This window comes from Alligator sinensis, unplaced genomic scaffold (genome assembly GCF_000455745.1).
Source record: "Alligator sinensis unplaced genomic scaffold, ASM45574v1 scaffold19_1, whole genome shotgun sequence".
Classification (NCBI taxonomy): domain Eukaryota; kingdom Metazoa; phylum Chordata; order Crocodylia; family Alligatoridae; genus Alligator; species Alligator sinensis.
Genome location: NW_005841916.1, coordinates 2189649 through 2209994, shown reverse-complemented (window position 1 = coordinate 2209994; position 20346 = coordinate 2189649). Strand labels below are relative to the sequence as shown.

Here is a 20346-nt window from a genome sequence, read left to right as displayed (position 1 = left end):
CCGCGCAGTAGCATCACTTAAAAGACATTTGCCAGCGCTATTTAGCGCTACACAGCGCTATTATTTAGTACTTGTGTATAATCAAGTACTAAATAAATGTGCAGTAACCACACTGCAGTAGTGCCTTGTGTAGACATGCCCAGTGTGGAGGTAGCATACTCAGTCTTTGGAGTGAATGGGTACTTTTACCTGACATAGTCTTTGATGTGTAAGGTTGATGTGCTCCAGAGAAAGTTGTGGCAAAGCTCTTCTTGGCTGGTGTGAATGCTATCTGGAAACAGGGCCCTTGACACTTTGGGAAGCAAAGGGAGTGGAAATAGAAGGTTTGCCCTAATGCTTGCTGTGTGGACCCTTACTCTCTAGTTCTCCATTTGGCTCCACAGATTACTGAGATCAGTTTTAAGAGTGGTGAATTTGTGGGGTTTTTTTTTTCTAGCTTCAATCCACCTGACAGAGTTAGTGGAGAAAAGGACTGGTCCCTTAATCCACAGGAGGCCTATCCTTTCAACACAGCACTAACTGAGGATTTAATAAACAAACTACCCAGGGAACAAAACTCTTTTCCCACTGGTAACAGCTGGCTGGGAGTAGAGGTCAGGATTTGCAGCTGGAGCTGAGGCTAGATCCAGTGCTTTCAACCCTTTGCTTCTTGGAGTGGAATTGAGTGGTGGCCCTGTCTTCCACATTTTTTGTCTTTCAGATGCAGATTTGCAGATTGGGAAGCTGATGTGGGGAGACAGTGGACTCTATTATTGCCTCATAATCACCCCAGATGATGTGGAAGGCAATAATGAGGGGTCGATGGAGTTGCTAGTACTGGGTAAGCTGTCTTATCAATTTGCCCCTTCTCCAGTGGATGGCTCTTGTGCTCTTCTTCCTTCGCTCTGTCTCTGTGTATGTGATGTGATGTGTTGTGGTGTGATATCCATGTCATTCAGTTCTTGGGCTTGAATTCACAATACCTTAGACCTTGTGCAGTTATTTGCCCCTACGCAAAGTGGGTGACAAACTCTCCCAAACTGAGAGAGCCATGTTCATGTTTTGGGACCCTGCCTTTCAGACTTTGCATGATTCTGTATATTTTGACAGAAGGTGCAGGCTGGCAGAGAATCAAGACCCCTGATTTGTTAAGGCCTAAATGGGTAAAATACCAGCAGAAGCACCCCCCCCAGAAGTGGTCTTTTAAAAATATGTAATAACAGGGTCCAAACATATGGTTCTTGCAGTCCAGGACTGCACCACATGCAAAGCCCACTCCATACTGGCTGCAGCAGGCGCTGCATATGGCTCATGTTCCCGACTACACAGGGTGGGTGCCATGGGCTGGATCTGATATGAGGGTGTGGGGTGATATCCCAGACTGACACTGCACAGGGATAGTACCTGGGGCCAGATTGTGGCTCCACAGGCTGTATCTTTGATCATTTCTGTCACAATGGATTTAGAAAGGATCAGACTTTGCTATAAGAGCTTGCCCATGGGAGTATGCTTCTGTGGGTATTGCAGGACAGTTATACTGACATCATTCTTAGGGGAACACTTTTATTCTAGAATCAGAGAAACATTTTTTTCTCCTAACTTATCTTAAGCCCCTTCCAAAGCAGCATAAATTCATTTAGAAAAGGCGCTAGAATAAGAGCGCCCACATGGGGAGTTATACGGGAATAGCTATAGCACCTTAGATTCACAGCTGACTTTCTCATAGATTTCATAGACATCAGGGCTGGAAGGGACCTTGGAAGATCGAGTCCAGCCCCCCGCCCAAAGGGCAGGAAGTCAGCTGGGGTCATAGGATCCCAGCAAGATAAGCTTCCAGTTTCATCTTGAAGGTGTTCAATGAAGGCGCTTGAACCGCCTCCGGTGGCAGGCTGTTCCAGACCTTGGGGGCTCGGACAGTAAAGAAGTTCTTCCTTATGTCCAGCCTGAAACGATCTTGAAGTAGTTTGTGACCATTCGACCTCATCATCCCTTGGGGCGCTCTGGTGAACAAACGTTCCCCCAGATGCTGGTGGTCACCCCTGATAAACTTGTAGGTGGCCATCAGATCACCCCTGAGCCTGCGCTTTTTCAGGCTAAAGAGCCCCAGGGCTCTCAGCCTGTCATCGTAGGGTCTGCTTCCCTGACCTCTGATCATGCGCGTGACTCTTCTCTGGACTCTCTCAAGCTTCTCCACATCCTTTTTGAATTGTGGAGCCCAAAACTGGACACAGTACTCCAGCTGCGGCCTCACTAAGGCCGAGTACAGGGGGAGAATGACGTCCCGGGATTTGCTTGAGAAGCATCTATGGATGCAAGCCAGCATTTTGGTCGCTTTACTAGCCACCGCATCGCATTGTATAGCATTCTCCTGCTATACTTTCTTGTGCGACAAAGACATATTTAAGGAAGGTGGTCATTTAAACATCAGCCAAAACCATCTTTTTCCTCTGAAAATGTGAGCCGTCATTTGCCCTAATCCGCCTAGCCCTCCCCTCAAAATTGGAAGTTAAAACCGAAAATCAGAGTGGTGGTAGTTAGAGAGGGTGGTGTTCCTTTTTTTAATTTCTTTTTCATGTACATTATACTTGGATACACTGTTACTATGGTGAAGGGCATATTAAAATGCATGGAGGAAAAAACCTGTATAAATGCAGTACTCACTAGGATATGCATTTTGTGTGTCCTTGGTTTCTTGGATCAGACAAGCATTTAGATAACATCTAAATACAGGGGGACAGTGCAGCAGACTTTAGTGCTGGTGGCCAAATAAACAGCCAAGTTGAAAGGTGGTGTATTTTCATACAGTGCCAAAAACTCACAAACATGATGTGGGCAGTGGGCCATTGGGGAAGGGATTTCACCTCTAACCAATGTCATATCCATATTTAGTTCCACAGTATTATCTTGTGCCATGTAGTATAAATAGGCCTGAGCCCCAGATCTATTCACCATGGAACTTTTATTCCAAATCCCAGTTCTAAAGCCCTTTTTGAAGCACTCCCCCCTTTTTCCATTTAATGTGTTTCTGTCGGATACCAGCAATATTATGGCACTACAACTTCTACTATGTGGTGATAAGCTACTTGGCTCTGCCTCATCTCCAAGTGCCCCTGGCACGTAAGTGGACAGGGCTAGGTCTCTTTGGCCATACCATAATGTGCTGCGTACTATAGCCATGTTCAGATAGAAATGGCAGTGAAATATTGTGGTGACTGGAGGAGCAGAGGTAAATGGATGTTGGTTTCCACCCTTGGAACCAGTGTGTAGGAGCCTATAAGGAGAAAAGTATCTTGGCTTACTTTAGGGTGTTACCCACCTAGTTCTCTGTGCTGTAGTGGGAAGGAACTTCTAATGTTGGGCTACTGTACCTTGACTGCATTGGTATTTCTATACATTGCAGCCTGCATGCAGCACTTGCATCTCAGGGGAAAGCACTTTGTTGGGTTCCTCAGTAGCATGAAAGTCCACTCAAACTGAGTGTACTTTTGTTCTGCCTCACCACTCGCTCGCTTCTCCTGCGTGTTGCTCTTGATCATCCTCCTTTGATGAGCTTTATATACCCATATCAGTGACATGCCAGTTGCCTTTGCTTTTTTTATCCCTTGTCCTTCCAGTTCTTCCTGGGTTTCTTTTTCTCCTTCTCTTTCTTGCTGTTTCACCACGGTGATGCCTGAAAGGATGATAGAGGCAGCCACTGATAAATATCATTTCTCAATATTATGGAACCTCCTGGGACACTTTGATTTCACCCCATTGCTCTGGCTTTTATTAGTGAATTGAAAGGAGACACTGAACATAAATGCAGATCTGAGAATTTCTGCAGTCCTAGGGGATGCACTATAAGAGGTTTTTGGGTTTTGTTTGCTGTTCTTTAGGGACAGTAGTGATTTCCTATTAGGAGCAGCTGGAACACTAAATGGACGATGTCTGAGAGAGTTTGGATTTGCCAACATGCTTTGCATCCTCTTCCTACTGACATCTCTTTTAAAAATGCATTTAATGTTGCTAATATTTGGGGTCACTGCATCATATACACATGGATTGAGTTTTGAGTGGAGGAAGAGTATGGCCCTTTATCATATGAATGGAGGATATGGGCAAGGCAGAATAATGGAGAAAACTAATGATTGTTTGAGAGGAAGGAAGAGAGAATCCCCTTGGCAGCTGAAAATGCCTGAAGCAAGGAAGTATGAAGCTGAGGGTGCTGCTAGCCAAAATAGCTTGACATTATATTAACAGCTTGTGGAAGATTGGAGTCACAAAAATAGTGGTAAATATATATTGGTGCTGGAAAACTATTTATAGATATTTACCTAGCTGAGGGCAGGGGTTCCTCAATTTTGCCCCAGCCCAAGGCTTCATTTAACAAATTATCAGGAGCTCAATATTTGCTTACACTTTAATTTTAAAAAGTTGAGTGGCTTATGTGCTTTTGTCTTTTCCTTGAATAAAGCCTGTAGAAGTTACAGCTGCAGTCTTCCAACTTGAAGCACTGAGGCTGTTTAGGGTAGGTGGCTTGTTGGGATTCGTCACACTCCAAGATAAAGGTGTTTCTGGTCACTTTTAAATGCCACAGGCTGTCTCCTCACTTTGACCCCAATTCTGTAAGCATGCGCTTAGGTTGAGGCATGTTCAGCAAAACCAGTGGGATTCTGTCATAAGCCTAAAAGTAAAGCATGTACTTTAAGCATTTTGCTGAATAGGAGTGAACAGCTTAATTGGCAACTTTGTCTACCCCTGTCTAGGGAGATCAAGGGAGTGTGGGAGAAAAAAAGATTTTTGGCTGAGGAACAGGAAAGAGATTGAGAGCAGGAAGGAAGGGATGCTATTTAAAAGTAATGACAGCAATGATTATCAAATGTTTGTATTGAGGTGGCACTTAGACTTCTTAATGGGGCTTAAGCTCTGTTGTGTTGTCTTTGCAGTGTCAGGGTTGGTATAGTGCATGGCTGTGGCACCACTGGGTTCATGCTAGCTCAATTCTTGTGTCTTACTTGGGTGCCAGACCCCTTTGCTGTTTGTTATCTTTGAATTCTCCTTTTGCACAGTCCTTTCAGATTTACTGGGAGGGGGGAAAATAAGGTATGACTAAACTAAAATCTGGGCTCTGTACTCCCCCAAATTTAGAGCAGTTCAGATTCTCATCCATTAGTGACTTCTGTAATTTAGGCTTATGTCGAACACACAGATTGTGTGATGCTTGTAATACAGTTGTTATTCATAGCACCTGTATATTAGTACTTTCCATCTCTGGATAGCCAAGCTCCTCACCAAGGTCATGAACTATGATACCATTTTATAGATGGAGAAACTGAGTCACAGGTAAGAGAAGTAGACTAGCTCTCAGACAATTCAGTGAGTTGCTAGAAGGGCCAGGAATAGAGTCCATAAATCCTGATTGTGTCTGGTACTCCAGCTAATGGAACATCTTGCTTTGCTTTGCTAGACAACTGCTGTCTTCTCTTACTCTTCATTGCACTTGGCACTCAAATAATACAACATGAGTGATACATTTATCAAATATTATTTTATTAATGAATCTCTTAGGAGTCTCAGCTTCTAGAGTCACTGCATTTTAAGTAAACAACAATTAGCATCTGATGTCTTCTTGATTTCCTGTTAGTGAACATTTAAATCAATAAACTAAAAAAAATGGCCATGTATGTTACCTGCCAAAATTACTGAAGTATAAATATTACAGTAATCTAAGCCTAATACACACAGATAGGCAAAGGCAGAGGTGTAAACATATCCTTTTACTCTGTGTGCATATGGTGTACATGGTATAACATGGGCAACCCTGGCATGGGTGCCAGAGCATGGCACACACAGCCATTTTGCTTGGCATACATGCTTCAGGGCAGATGGTGGGGAAGGGGCAAGGGCTGTGCTGCCACAACAAGGATCTTGGCTTTCCTGCTGTCTGCCCCTGTCTCACCAACATCTTAGAATTCGAGGTTGGGGGTGTCTTTGGCATTCTGCCCAAAAACATTGCTGACCCCTGGTATAACAGTTGATGTATTAGCTTTGTAAGTCGGTGTGTGCCTATGTGTATATGGGGACCTCTGTGCTAACAGGGAAGCTCTTAATCATCAAAGTGGCTTAATACCAGATGTAAACAGTGCCACATTTGGAAAGCTCTTCTATGCCAAGAGAGATGGGATTAGAAAACCTGATGGACTCAGTGATGGAAGAGCTCTTGGCAGGAAACATCCCTCATTGGGACAACAGCTTTAAGATTTCATTTCATTGAGAAGCTGCCAACAACATCTCAGCTGCTGCTAGTCACAGTGGTTGGCAGAGGTGTTTATGTTGTTGGCAAGCAGAGGGGTCTAAAACTCAGCCCAGGAAGACCCTGAGGGAACTCTCATAACTATGTCTTTCTTTTTGACCCTGAACCCTCCCTTTGTGAGCAGGGATGTAGGCCTATGGGTAGTGCCAGAGGGCAGGAGCAAGACAAGGTTTCTTTCCATTGGCATCTGTGTAGGCCAGTTGGAGGCACCGGGCTGCGCTCCTCAGCTGAACTCCTATGTGATGTAGTTTTTGCACAGTTCCCTTTGCCATGCACCCATCTGGCATTGCTGTCTCATTTTTTCTGAATCTCTGTCCAACACCTCTCGCAGTTACTTTATTTCTAGCCATTTAGAAATGTTACTTGTTGCCAAGGTTTTTTTTCCCTTTTCCTTATTTGCCAGCCCCAGCCACACGCTGCAAACAAAGGAGATTGGCATCATTAGAAGGCCTCAGTTACTAAGGTATCCATGACAACAGCCTCCTTGGAGGTCTTTGTTGCTTGCTAAAACTTTGATCTTGAGGAACGGCTGCCGCTGCTTCTCCCTTCAATTGACAAACAGAGAGGAAAGAGGGATGGGAAGAAAGGAAAAGTTTACTGCTAGCAAGAGGGAGCAAGGAGGAATTCATTATAGTCACACACTCCTAATAAATCTGCCAAGTAGCTTCCTTGGAAGAGCCTCTGATTTACGAGAGCCACACTTTCTCTGCTTTGCTTCCTGATACTCCTGCTGGGTCAGGGTCCAAGTGCCAGGGCACTGTGGCTAAGACACCATTGGCATATTCTGGCATAACTGGGAAGGAAACAGTTCCCTGTGTCCCAGTGTCCATGGCTCCAAACCCCTGTAAGGGCACATATTGCCATTTGCTTCTACCTGCTTACCTGTTTTTTGTCTGCTTTTTTTCTCCAGCCCTAATTATTTTTATCCTTTCCTCCCTGTTCAGCCTAGAAAAGAGAAGACTTTGGGGGGATTTGGTGGCAGCTTACAAATATATCAGGGGAAAGCATCAGGGGCTGGGTGAATTCACGAAAGTGCCCCAGGGGAAAACAAGGAACAATGGTCATAAACTTCTAGAAGAAGGTTTCAGATTGGATATAAGGAAAAACTTAATGGTTTGTGGGACCAGACTCTGGAATAGACTCCTAGCAGGGGTGCTGTGGGCACCTACCTGTTTGAAGATCTCCAGGAGACTGGAGGCACACCTTGCTGGGGTTCTTTGACCCCAGCAGTCTTTCCTGCCCAGAGCAGGGAGGGGCTGGACCTGATGATCTCACGAGGTCTTTTCCAGCCCTAAACTTCTCTGAAATAAACCCCACTCTGTGCAGTTACTTATATCTTAATTCCTGCTCTTTTTCCTGCCCCACTGTTTTATGTAAAAAAAAAAAAAATTTCATGTTATCTTCCCCTGCCCCCCAGCTCTAAGACTCCTTTACCCTTCCTTTTTACTTTCTTGCCTTCCAGATCTGTTACTTTCCCTGGACTTATCTCCACTCATGGATTCCTTCCATCTTCTTTCCCAGCCTCATTGCCTCCTCCTCCTCTGTTATGGTCCCTAAAATCACTCTGAAGACTTTGCACCTCTCAGCTGCAGTTGAGTGGCCATGGCTTCCGCTTGCAGTTGAGAGGCAGCAGGTGCACGTTGGGTAGAATAACTGCAAGGCAGCTGGGGGAAGTACTTGTATGGAAAGCATAATCAGCGGTGCAGTGGGAATAGAGACTGTGCCAACATGTCCCAGATTTTTATTGAAACAAGGACAAACTCCAAGTTTTTGAATAAAGCCACCCAGGACAATTTTGGTAAATTGGGCCATCTAGTCTCTGTCGCATAGGGGTATATGCTGTGATTCAGGGACGAGCGTGAACATAAGGAGTTATAGCCTTTGTGAATATAGAGGAGACATTGAAACTAGACAGCCGTTTCAATCCATTTATCAAAATGCCTGCAGTCCAATTTTTGAGATGGGCAGAGCAATAATAAATAGGCAGCAAAGACGGACGATCTCTTATCAGCAAATTTTTGGTTTTCTCCTAAACGGTTCCTTCCTAGGCCCTGCTATCTCTTTTTCAGGTTCACTTTTAAAAGGGGAAAAAAAAAAAAAGAGTTTGGTATTCATGAGAGGAACCAGATTGTTTTGCAGACCTGCACTGTGCTCGCAGGACGGGCACTGTGCGCTTTCTCTATGCTGACCTTGGCGAAGGTAAATTCGAATGACTGTCTCCTAGGGGAGTCCAAGGTTGGTGACCCATATGGTCCATGCCTTCTTTTTGTCCAAATGTTGGGATGTAGGGAGCAGTGAGTCCCAGTGACGGTGACTGGCTCAGACACCTGTTTGCTAGATGCTGGGCTGAGCCACAAATTTCTCAACCCGTGGTCGCAACCCAAAAGTGGGTTGCAAGAATAGCATTTTTTTTGTCACAAATCTTCCGGGTCTGAATTGCGCCACGCCAAGAGAAGGAAAAATGTTCTCCCTCGTTCTCAGCCCCCTGCATCCAGCCAGTGCCTTGGGCCTTGCAACGTGCTGTTCTTTCACCCTCTCCCTATATATTTTTGCTTCACTTGTTGCTCATCATTGTGGGAGGAAAGTCGGCCTTCAATTAGCGAGCATTCATGACAAGTCTGTATGCTGCCTCCCCCTGCCGTTGCTGTGGCAACTGCTGATATGAACCAGAGCGGCTGGGGCAGCTGCAGTGTTTCTCTGAAGCCTACTTAACAGCCGTTATTAAAAAAAAAAAAAAAAGAGAGAAAGGGGGGGGAGAATTACTTGGCAGTGTGGGGAGGGCTACCAGTAAATTAACTCAACTTGGGGAAAGAATCAAAGTGCTGAAAGCTGCCTGGAGTCCAGTCATTCACTAGGGTTTTTATTTTTTAGTTGGTTTTGTTTCCTGGAAGCCAGCTGGGCTATTCAAAGTCAACAGATTTCAGTTCAGACGTGGCCTCTGCCCTGGGTTTCACTGAATTGGCCTCTCCTGCGAGGGCTTTGTGAATTCCTGCACAGCCCCAATCCCTCATGCCGCCGGGGAGGAGTGGAGAGAAACCTCTATGGGTGCAGAGACAATGTAAAACCTGTTGACAGGGGTGGGTGGGAGTTTTGTTGCTTTCTCTATAAAGCGTTCCTGGCCCATCTGGCACGGCAAAGAGATCCACTTTGCCCTCCTAAATCTAGATGAATAAGATATGCTTAATGAGGCAGGGGTCTAAGTGAAGGACCTGTTAGAACAGCATGGCTGCCTGCCTTGTCCTTACGGTATTTTAGGATGTTCTTATAGCAGCATTGTTTCTGACAGGTGCATCGCTGCATGCCATGCCTTACACCTGTGGTTGTACCAGTGCATTCTGCAAACCACTAAGGACGTTACATAAAACCCAGCAGAAAATTTGAGGGGCTTGAGGGGTGGGTTTCAAACGAGAGGCACTACATTGCAAGATGGAGTCCCGCCAACTAGGTCCTGCTCCCAGTTCATTCACCCCCGACTTATCTATGGTATCACAATCCCTGTACTAGCCCTAACTATTTTGTCATCTACTTCCCTGTGATGTCACGGCCAGGAATGCACTTTGCGTGTATGTAGAGTAAATATACAGGAGCCATGCTTTATAACAGCGTTTCTCAACCCATGGGTCATCACCCAAAAGTGGGCTGCAAGAATCTTTGAAAGGGTCGCGAACAAACTTTTAAAAGTGGATCAACAAACTTGAAAAATGGGTTCTTCTTTAAAGGAGAAAGACGTGGGAAACTGTGGCTTTTGCAAGCAGAGCTCCAGCCTGCAAGGGGCTTCTTGGGGCCACCCATGTCCCACATGCCACTTCTTCCCTCCCCACCCAACACAGTGAGGAGGCTGGGGCCTGGGGGCGGGTGGCAGAGAGTCAGGAGGAGAGGCACTGGGTCCAGACTGGCCATTGATGTTTACAAATGGGTCCTGGTACAAAATAAAGGTTGAGAACCACTGCTTTATAAAGCCATGCCATATAAATGTGTGTGTCCACAAGTATATCTTGCATGTGAATATTTCATGTATGAATAGTATGCAATATATAAAAAAAATAAAATGTAGGAGTTATGCCTTCATGCATGTTGTATAAACAAGGCATATCTTTTACATGCATGTGGAACTTGTGTGATGTAATATACTTGTGATGCAAGGCCTACATCTATTGTGCATGTCTAGAGCGTGCCTGTGATATACAAGGTTTAACTGTAGGCATGTAGTACGTATGATATGTGGCCGTGAATAGTTTTGTCCTTCCAGGAAATACGCAACAGAAAATTCCATGAAACTCTTTGGACATCTAGATGTTTATGTTGCCATAGATTGATGGAGAGAGCCCCATTTTAAAGTAATAAACAAGAAGCAATTTATCTGCAGGATCAGCTTTTCATCTTCTGCTAAGGCTGAGAGAGCTCCTCATGACTGATGGTGTTACATCAAGTACCAGAGCAGCTTTATGTTGCAACTGGTCGCAAAGCACTGCCTGAATTTCGAGTGAGTTAAGAATGTCTGCTGGAGCCATAATAAAGAATTTTCAATCTCTACAGAAGCTCTATAAAAGCAATGAGACTGAGTGGGAATCTGTTTTATTATGCTTGCAGGAGATGCTAGAAGGTGAGGAACTTTGGTTTCAGTTCACCACCGTGTCTGAGCTCTGCTTCGTGCAGGACCTGAGGAGCGTGTATGGAGGCAGGGAGTGCAGGGATTAGAAGAGGCTTTACACCTTTGCTCTGACTTACACTTGGCTGCCTTCATTATGTCCCACCCCACTTTTGTGTCATTTAGATGTCAAGGTCTCCTCCTTTTGGCATGCCTGTAAATAACCTAGCACAGTGTGGGTGCTATATAAAAACACACCACTTAAATGGAGGCAGGGGTACTGTGACTATACACAGGGTATGGATACATACAGTGTACCTTAATGACATGTAAGGCTTATGTTGGGTATTAGGAACGTGTCCTGAATTCAGTTCCAAAACAAATAGGCATCAGGCTGGCTGTGGGCTTGGACTTGGTCACCTTAACTCTAAATTGAAAATCTATACTTGAAATTAAAAAATTGAAAAAGCAAGTTCTTTTAAAGCCTGTACTGGACTCTTCCTTTTCTTTGCTTGTGCATCAGCTTTGTAACATATGGCACTTCCAGATTTCTCAAGGTGTCCTGCTGTAAACTACACCCTCTCATAGTCATGCTTGTGGGCTTCTCCTGTGGACCTGGCCGTAAAGCTGCAGTGTCCCATACAGAAAAACATCATGTGCACATATAGGGAATGGATGTGGATGACTTGCCAGGGCTACTGGGTTTCAGTTTTTCCCTAATCCAGCCGACTGTGGGCTCGTGCTCTTTCTTATACTGCTGATAAATTGTTTTGAGCAAATGTAAACATTATGCTTGAGCATGATTTCTGTGTGAATTCTGCACATAAGTAACACAGGACCAGGAAAACCTTACCTAGTAACCATGCTGAGGGGGTCTCCCCTCTTTTTTAGTCGAGGCATAGAGTGACAAAGAGTTCTGTTCCTGATCGTCTCCACTGCCACTATGCAGAGACTGGCAGACGGCTGGAGGCAGCTATCCGGTGTCAAGCAAAACTAGTTACCATAGGGAGTAAATGGAACTTGTGAATGGCAGAGATCACTTTGCTGAATGCATGTGGACCAAAAACTAAGGCAGGGGCTGGGAAGTGTTTTTCCTTGTAGTAACCTCTTCTCTTCTCCTCCCTCTGTCTTTTCTAGGCAGGACAGGGCTGCTTGCTGATCTCTTGCCCAGTTTTGCCGTGGAGATTATGCCAGGTATTCAGTCATTTCACCCTTCATTTACCCTTCCCTCTCTTGCCTTATCTATCTGTCCATGAACTTCACTGCATGCGCATTACCTCTTATCTATAAGTATCTCCTGTATTCTGGAAAACAAATAAACCGTCATTTATTGGAAGTGCATGTTGCACTGAGACCTGTTAGACCTCACTTGGGGCCTGGGGAGGAGCATATTCTGCTGGGCTGCAGAAGACAACAGTAACTGAGGTAGAATCCAGTCCAGTGCTGGACTGGAAATTCAACTATACACCCATGTATAGCGCACTTATACTGCTGTGACTGGATCAAAGGTCCTTCCAAGCCAAGAAGCCCAGAGAACTAGCAGGGCCAATTTCCATAGCCAGCAGCACAGAAGGGACTGATATGGCTAGCATCACCTTGGACCCCTCAGGTACCTGTTTACAGGTGGGTTAGCACAAGTCTAAAGTGGAGCTTTAGAGAGACATTGGAGAAAGACTTCTGGCGCTGTAGAGAGACATTCTGACTATGGTGCAGTATTCCTGCCATGACTGGGGGTGCCCATTTTATCCATATAAAGTGTCCCTGTGTGCCTATACGAGCCTGGGTGTACACTGCTGTATGCCCCAATGCAGAAAAAAGCTTGGATGTGGATTAGTATTACAACCACCAACCACAGCAAAAGCAGTTCAGGAGGTGCACCCCTCCTAGAGGAGGGGCAGTAGGTAGACACCAGGCCAAAAGGGCACTGTTCATCTGTGCTGCAGAACTAACTTACCTTTGGGGATTTAGCTAGAGCCAGATTGCTGGGCTGGGGCATGAAGGCTTCCAGGACTGCACAAGTCTGAGTAGAGTAAGAACTGTTCAGCCTAACAGGATCCTAATTTTAGCTTCTTTCCCACCCCCCAAATTGGAGCTAGTCTGAGACTGTCCACCAGAAGAAAGAAATGAGAAGACATACAGCCCTGGGCTCATCTGAGATGACCATAGTCTGATCTCCACTACAGATTCTCCTACGAAAGAACATGACTAATTACATACATGAAAGGGAGGATAATCTGTCTTTGAGACCCAAATGGAAAGGATGGCAAAGACCCTCATCTTAGCAATTACACTGGAGCCATCCAAAGGGTTGACTTGATAGGAGACTGAGAAATAACTACAGGGCTTGATATATCACTGTTTTCCATCTTGTGTCACCACTTACACCAGCAGTTCTCAACTTTTTACAGACTCAAGACATCCTTGTTAGACTTGAGGCAGCCCATGGAAAATGCCACCTCTTAGTTTTCGCTCATTTTTTGACTACAGAAAAAGAACAGAGCAATTCTCCTGTTGCAGAGAACTCAGACCACAATCGCTGATTTACACCTTTGCAAAGTCAGTGGTAAAGATGACCATATTAACCAGGTAAAGGGTGCAGAGAAGAGGTTCAGATTTCAGCCTTGTATATCATGAGCATATTACTACTGTTATCTAAATAAACAGTGCAAGACGGGGTCAGACACCTGCACATACAAAATGTGTATCAGTAGGATTCTTGATAGTGAGGACATTTAGATCTGGTAATCATTGGCGCTTCAGTCTCACATGAATTTAGTCCAGGGGCGGGCAGTTATTTCAGGCGGAGGGCCACTTACCCAGTTTTGGCAAGCTGTTGAGGGCCGCATGGGTAGTTCTGTCCCTTGACAGGTGCCCTGCCCCCTGGTCACCATCTTGGGACCAATGTCCCAGTGTCTTGGGACCAATGTCTCAGGGCCAGCACTGGTGGGGCCCAGAGCAGGTCACAGGCTGGCAGGGGTCTGTGGAGCCAGGCTGGGTTGCACCAGCAGGGAGAGTGGGGAGCTGGCCCAGCTCCATAGAGCCCCTGCCAGCTGGGACCCCATGCTCCTGCTCACTCCCAGTGCCCTCCAGCCCCACGGTACAGGTAGGGGACAGTGCACAGCCCTGACCCCGCATTCCCTGGCAGGGGATGAGCTGGTGCTAAGTGCGGGGGGAAAAGTGGCCCCTCCCCCATCCCATGGCCTGTCCTCCCTGCTGCAGCTGCTCACAGCCTGTGTGGGGCTGTCCTGAGCAGGAACAGGCAGTGCCACATGGGCTGCGAGCAGCTGCAGCGCGGGGCACTGGGTACACTGGGGAGGAGGGGCTGCTTTTCCAGTGCTCAGCACCAGCTTGTAACCTGCCCCTGCTGCCAGCCTGGGCCCCACGCCGGCTCTGGGGCTGTGCCATGGTGGCAGCAGCTGCAGCTCCCCTGCTTGCCACGCTGGGCAGTGTTTGCCACCGCTGCCTCTGGGCTGCTCAGCACATGAGCTCGGGCTGTGCAGCAAGTGCGGGGGGGCCGCAGCTGCTGTTGCGGGAGCCTGCCGGGCTTCCCCTGGGTTCTACTGCCCCTGGTTCCTGTCATTTTTTACAGGAACAAGGACAGATCAATGTTAATTTTCTAAAATTTTTAGGGGCCTTGCGGGCTGCATCCGGCCTGTGGGTTGTATTTTGCCCACCCCTAATTTAGTCACATACAGAATTACTGTGCAGAGAGATAACAATGGCTTTCCCAGGAGAAGGATAAGGGAATGGTGTTACAGGGTACCCCCAAAATTTTATGTTATGCCCTGCTCTATGGGCAATTGCCCAGCTCTTGCCTATCACACCTTGATGTTAGTGGTTATAAAGAGTGTGAGAGGCTGCAGTGGTCTTATTGTAGTGACCATCTTATCTGTGGTCAAGGCCTTATGGGCCAGTTGCATGGCTCTGTACCTCCCCTACACCATGCCCCATGCCTCACAAATGGCATCCTTGCAGATGTTCCATCAATTGCGTATGCCCTCTCTGGGCCTTCTCACCCCTTGGCCTTTCTTAGCCCCACTCCGGGCCCTCAAACCCTGCCAGAGCTGGGACCCAGGTGAGCCCTCAGTGGGGGGCTCTCAAGGATCTGTATCCCATTCTGGGTCCCCATGAACCTCCTCCATCCCCTTAGTTCCTACCCAAACCTCCAGACTGCTCCAGATGTTATTCTTCTTGCTGGCATTCAGGAGCTGCAGCCTTCCTGCTGGGTGATGTTCCTTTACGAGCTCCCAAGATATTACTGCAAGCCGTGGTCTTGGGGTCTGGGCTTATACCCTGTCTAAGCCCAGACCTCCTCCTATCAGATGACTCCTTTCCTTAGGCCTAGCCTCACCTGCCAACTCCCTGGGTCAGCTGACTCTGCAATTAGCTCTGAACCCCACCTGCCCATGGCTCCACAGGCTGACTGACCTCTTAAAGTGGCAGCACCCCAAGTGCCTTGGGACAAATGGCAGATTTAATTCACTAAACTCCCAGATTTGTGTCTGATAATGGATCTAGTAGGGTCCTTTGCTATTTTTGTATCCTCACCACAAAAATGAGACCCCGACTTTGTGTGCAGTAAAGTCCTTCTGAACTCCCAAGACCTACGTATACAAGACGTTCTCATTAGCTAAGCTAGAATTGATCTATTGCAACATATAACGTGTGTCATGAATCTAATTTCTTTCTCTGTTCCTGAAATGTCTGAAGGCAGATCCCATCCTTATCTGGACTTGGGGAATTATTTTTCCATAGGCTTTTTTTCCTTCATGGCTTGACTGAACAGACACCAATAGCATTTGTTACTAGAGATCTGAAATTGACCTGTGTCATGTAGCTGTGACTGATTGTTTGTGTCATGTGATATTGTTTCTTTCCTTGGTTGGATGAATGTAAGTCCCATAAAAAAGAAGAGGACAGGGAAAATAGCCACAGGACCTTAAAGCAGTGGTTCTCAACCCTTTTTGTACCAGGGCCCATTTGTAAACATTGATGGTCAGTCCAAACCCAGTGCCCCTCACTCCTGACCTGCTGCCCCCTACACTTAGGCCCCAGCCCCACAGTGTGTGGGGCAGGGGGTGGGTGTATGGAGCAGGAGGAGCCCCAAGCAACCCCTTGCAGGATGGAGCTCTGCCAGCCTGCAAGGGAAAAACACGGTTTCCCATGTTTTTCTTCTTTAAAGGAGAATCCATTTTTAAAGTTTGTTGATCCATTTCGAAAGTTTGTTCGTGACTCTCTCATATATTTTTGCGACCCACTTTTGGGTTTCGACTCACAGGTTGACAAATGCTGCCTTACCCACTTCCCTCTGGGAAACTCTAAGAAAGAGTAGAGCATAGAGTATGTTCCTGAGTCTTTGAGTCCAATCCACTGCCATTCAGGTAGCCACATTGTATAATCCCTTTCATAAAACGATCATGCTGCATCTTAAAAGTAGCTAGGTTTTTTGCCCCCTCTAGTCCCTTTGGAAGGCTATTCCAGAACCTTTCTTCTCCAATAATTTAGGTACCTTCTGGTTTACACGCTATATTTATTTGTGGCTAGTTTATATCTACCTTTTCTTGTGCTAATGCTTCCCATTAGCTTAAACAATTCTTTCCCCTTCATTGTGTTGACCCCACTAATGAATTTTGGCAGGGTTAATGAATTATAGTCAGTACCTCATATCTCTTCCATTTTGCTAGCGTAAAGAAGCCAAGCGCTTTTAGCCTCCTCTCCTAAAATGGCTCTTCATTCCTCTGATAATCCTGCCAGTCCTTTTCTGCATTTGTCTGAGTTTCGAATCTTTCTTGATCATGGCTAAAAAGAACTTTATGACATTTTATGGAACCAAAACTATTTGTAAATTCAGGTCGAATCAAACAAACAGTTCTTGTTGCAAATAATGGTGGAGGGTATTTAAAAAATGTCAGAACACTTCACTTGGTCATTGTTAAATGATGGGCTTTGTTTTGGAAATGCTGAAGCATTTTAATGTTTTTAAAAGAAACTTCACTTCCAAATGACATTTTTAATTAAAAATTGACCTACATTTAAAAAAAAGTTTAAAAATTATTGAACAACCCAAAAATAAAATAAACTGTTTTGTGTTGGGTTGAACAAAATATCTTTGATCCTATGAACCCGGCTGACTTCCTGCCCTTTGGGCAGGGGGCTGGACTCGATGATCTTCCGAGGTCCCTTCCAGCCCTAATGTCTATGAAATCTATGAAATCTTGATTGTCCAAAATTACTTTTTTCAGTAATTTTGGACAATCAGTTTTTGCCAAAAGGATCCCCAACATTTCTGTTTGGTTTGACCTGACCAATTAATTTTTAAAATTTTTTGACTCAGTGGCCAGAATGAAAAATCATGACATGCTTTACCCTGTCCCTTTCCCACCTTTCGATTTTTGTACTGAGCTTGCCCAGCTTGATTAATGCTTACCCATGCAGCATTATACCAAATACTTTGCTGAATTGGATAGATTAGATTTACAACCCTTGCTTTGTCTCCCCATTCTCACTGCACAGCAGCCCCACATGTTCTGTCCTGGCTGTCTTTTGAGTTATCTGGCTATTTGTTTTAATTTCCTGTGCAAGGTCTAATGTGGCTTGACTTCACTTCCTGACCTCTATGGCATGGCTGACTTTACTGAATAGGTTTTGCCCCCCGCACCCATTTCTTATTTGTTGTCATGGTGTGTGGTGGCATAGTAATTAAGGTGTTTTTCTAGAGCTCTGAAAGAATAAGTTCAAGCCTTGCTCTGGACTTATGCCAAAGGCTTCCTTCCAGCTGTAAATGGGTACCTGGTCATGTGGACTGGGATGTCAAAGGTGGCCATATCATTGCCTTTTTTGATGGACACGATCCTCAAAGCACAAAAGAAATCCATTCCCATGTGGAGAAGAGGTAGCAGAAGGGCTGGTAAGCCCTCTTGGCTTAGTAGGGATATCATGGTCCTTTTGAAAAAGAAGAAAGAGGCATACAAACAATGGAAACTTGGGACAGTCCCCAAGGAGGACTATACAACAACGACCCACACTTGTAGGGAGCAGATTAGAAAGGCTAAAGTGGTGACGGAATTTAAACTAGCAACAGAAATCAAGGACAATAAGAAGTCTTTCTTTAGGTAAGTAGAGAACAGAAGGAAAACAAATGGAAGTGTGGGGCCATTGCTTAACAACTCAGGACAGGTGGTTACCAACACTGAGGAGAAAACTGAACTGAATGACTGCTTTACTTCAGTATTTTACCAAACGAAGGGGAAAATCAGACTAGGTAAATTTCAGAATGGGCATGGTAGGAATGACTGCCTTCCTACTGTTGAAGTTGAGCTGGTGCGTGATCAGTTAGAAAAGTTAGACATTTATAATTCAGCAGGGCTGAATTAACTTCATCTGAGAGTGCTGAAGGAGCTGGCCAAAGTCGTAGCAGGACCTCTGGTGAAACTTTTCCAAAACTTGTGGTGCTCAGGGGAGGTCCCTGAAGACTGGAAGAGGGCCAATGTTGTGCCCATCTTCAAGAAGGGGAGGAGAGAGGACCCAGGCAACTGTAGGCCAGTTAGCCTAACTTCTATCCCAGGGAAAATCCTGGAAAAATTGATTAAGGAGTCTATGTGCAATATGCTTGCAGAAGGTAGGATTCTGAACAACAGCCAGCATGGCTTTGTCGCGGGCAGGTCTTGTCTTACCAATCTCATCGCCTTCTATGACCAGGTAATTCGCCACCTGGATAAGAGAGAGGAGGTTGACATTGTATATCTAGACTTCCAAAAGACCTTTGATCTGGTATCCTATGATGTTCTTATGGGAAAATTGGAGGATTGCGGGCTTAACTGCTTGGCAGTTAGGTGGGTAGGAAGCTGGCTGTGGGGTAGGACCCAGAGAGGTCTGATGAACAGCTCCGTGTCATCCTGGTGAGAAGTGGCCAGTGGTGTCCCTCAGGGGGGTCTATGCTTGCTCTAGTGCTTTTCCACATCTTTATCAATGATTTGGACGTAGGGATGAAGAGCTCACTGGCCAAGTTCAGAGATGACACCAAGTTACGGGGGAGCACGGTCATGCTTGAAAATAGGCTGCAGATACAGGCAGATCTAGACAGGCTAGCAAGTTGGGCAGATCAAAACTAGATGAAGTTCAACACTGAAAAGTGTTAAGTGCTCCATTTGGGGATGAACAATTCCCAACGTACTTACAGGCTCAGTGGCACCCTACTGACTAGCACCATGACTGAAAGGGAGCTAGGGATAATAACAGACCATAGGATGAACGTGAGCCGTCAGTGCGATGCTGTAGCCAGCAAGGCAAACAATACTCTGTCATGCATCAACCGATGCATCTCAAGCAAAACCAAGGAAGTGATTCTTCCGCTTTACTCAGCATTAGTGAGACTGCAGCTGGAGTACTGCATCCAGTTGCGAGTGCCGCACTTCAAAAAGGACATGGGAAAGCTTGAGAGAGTCCAGAGAAGAGCCACCTATATGATCAGACTTGCAAGGCAAGCCTTACGAGGAAAGGCTGAGGGACTTGGGCCTCTTCAGCCTAAAAAAGAGAAGGCTGAGAGGGGACTTGGTAGCAGCTTACCACTACATCAGGGGAATACATCAACTGCTGAAGCTTCCTTAGCCTGACGAAGGGTTTTTGAACCCGAAAGCTTGCTTAATAACTATTCTCCAACTATTTGGGTTGGTCTAATAAAAGATATCAAATTCACCCAAGGAACCTTGTCTGCCTATGTCCTTAGACCAACACGGCTACAACCCAAACCCCTAGGACATTTTTAATGCTTTCCTTTCTGGGCCTCAGGCAATAGCCATAGAAAAATATGACTGCTACCAGGTTCCTGGCTGGGTACAGAGCCTGAATGTAGTGTTTTCTCAGCACATTCACAAGAGTAATTGTGTGCTTAGGACTAGTTGCGAAGGGGCAAGCAGAGCCTTGTCTGTCTAATTTACCAGCCTATTTATAGTGTGTTTTACACTATCATTAAGACTAGAATGTTGTTGGAGAGCAAACACAAACAGGGCATAAACATGGCTGGAGGAAATGGATCTTTAATTGCTGGCAATATTCAGGGTACATGCTTTGCAGCTTGTACAGGTCTGCCTACTGTGTCCAGAGACAGTGACAGAACAGAACTTGTTGCTCCATTTTGGTCACCCACCAGCATTCCCTGTGTTCATCATGGGCAGAAGGAGTCTGTTTCCATATTTCTTCCTCTGACTTTTTCCCCCTTTCATCTTACATGTGGAGAGGGCCCTGCCTCCTTAACTCTCACCAGGAAAGAATACTTTTATTATCCTGCCTGTTTGTTCTCTCCTAATGCATCCTACTGGAAAAGTGCAGTCCCCATTGCCTTTGAAACATGTTGTGGCCTTTTAGCATCTGTTCTTTCTTTTTTTTGTTTCCAGAGTGGGTGTTTGTGGGCCTGATAATCATGGGGGCTTTCCTGTTCTTCCTCCTGATTGGGATCTGTTGGTGCCAGTGCTGTCCCCATAGCTGTTGC

The 20346-nt window shown here is 45.7% G+C and overlaps 1 protein-coding gene across 1 annotated transcript in view; it reads left to right on the top strand.

Annotated features, from left to right (window-relative positions):
• ILDR2 (immunoglobulin like domain containing receptor 2) overlaps positions 1-20346 on the top strand; it is a 46399-nt gene that overhangs the window by 12326 nt on the left and 13727 nt on the right. The window contains 3 exon segments of the mRNA XM_006018887.2: positions 701-820; positions 11997-12053; positions 20252-20346. Of these exon segments, the coding sequence (XP_006018949.1) occupies positions 701-820; positions 11997-12053; positions 20252-20346 (272 nt within the window).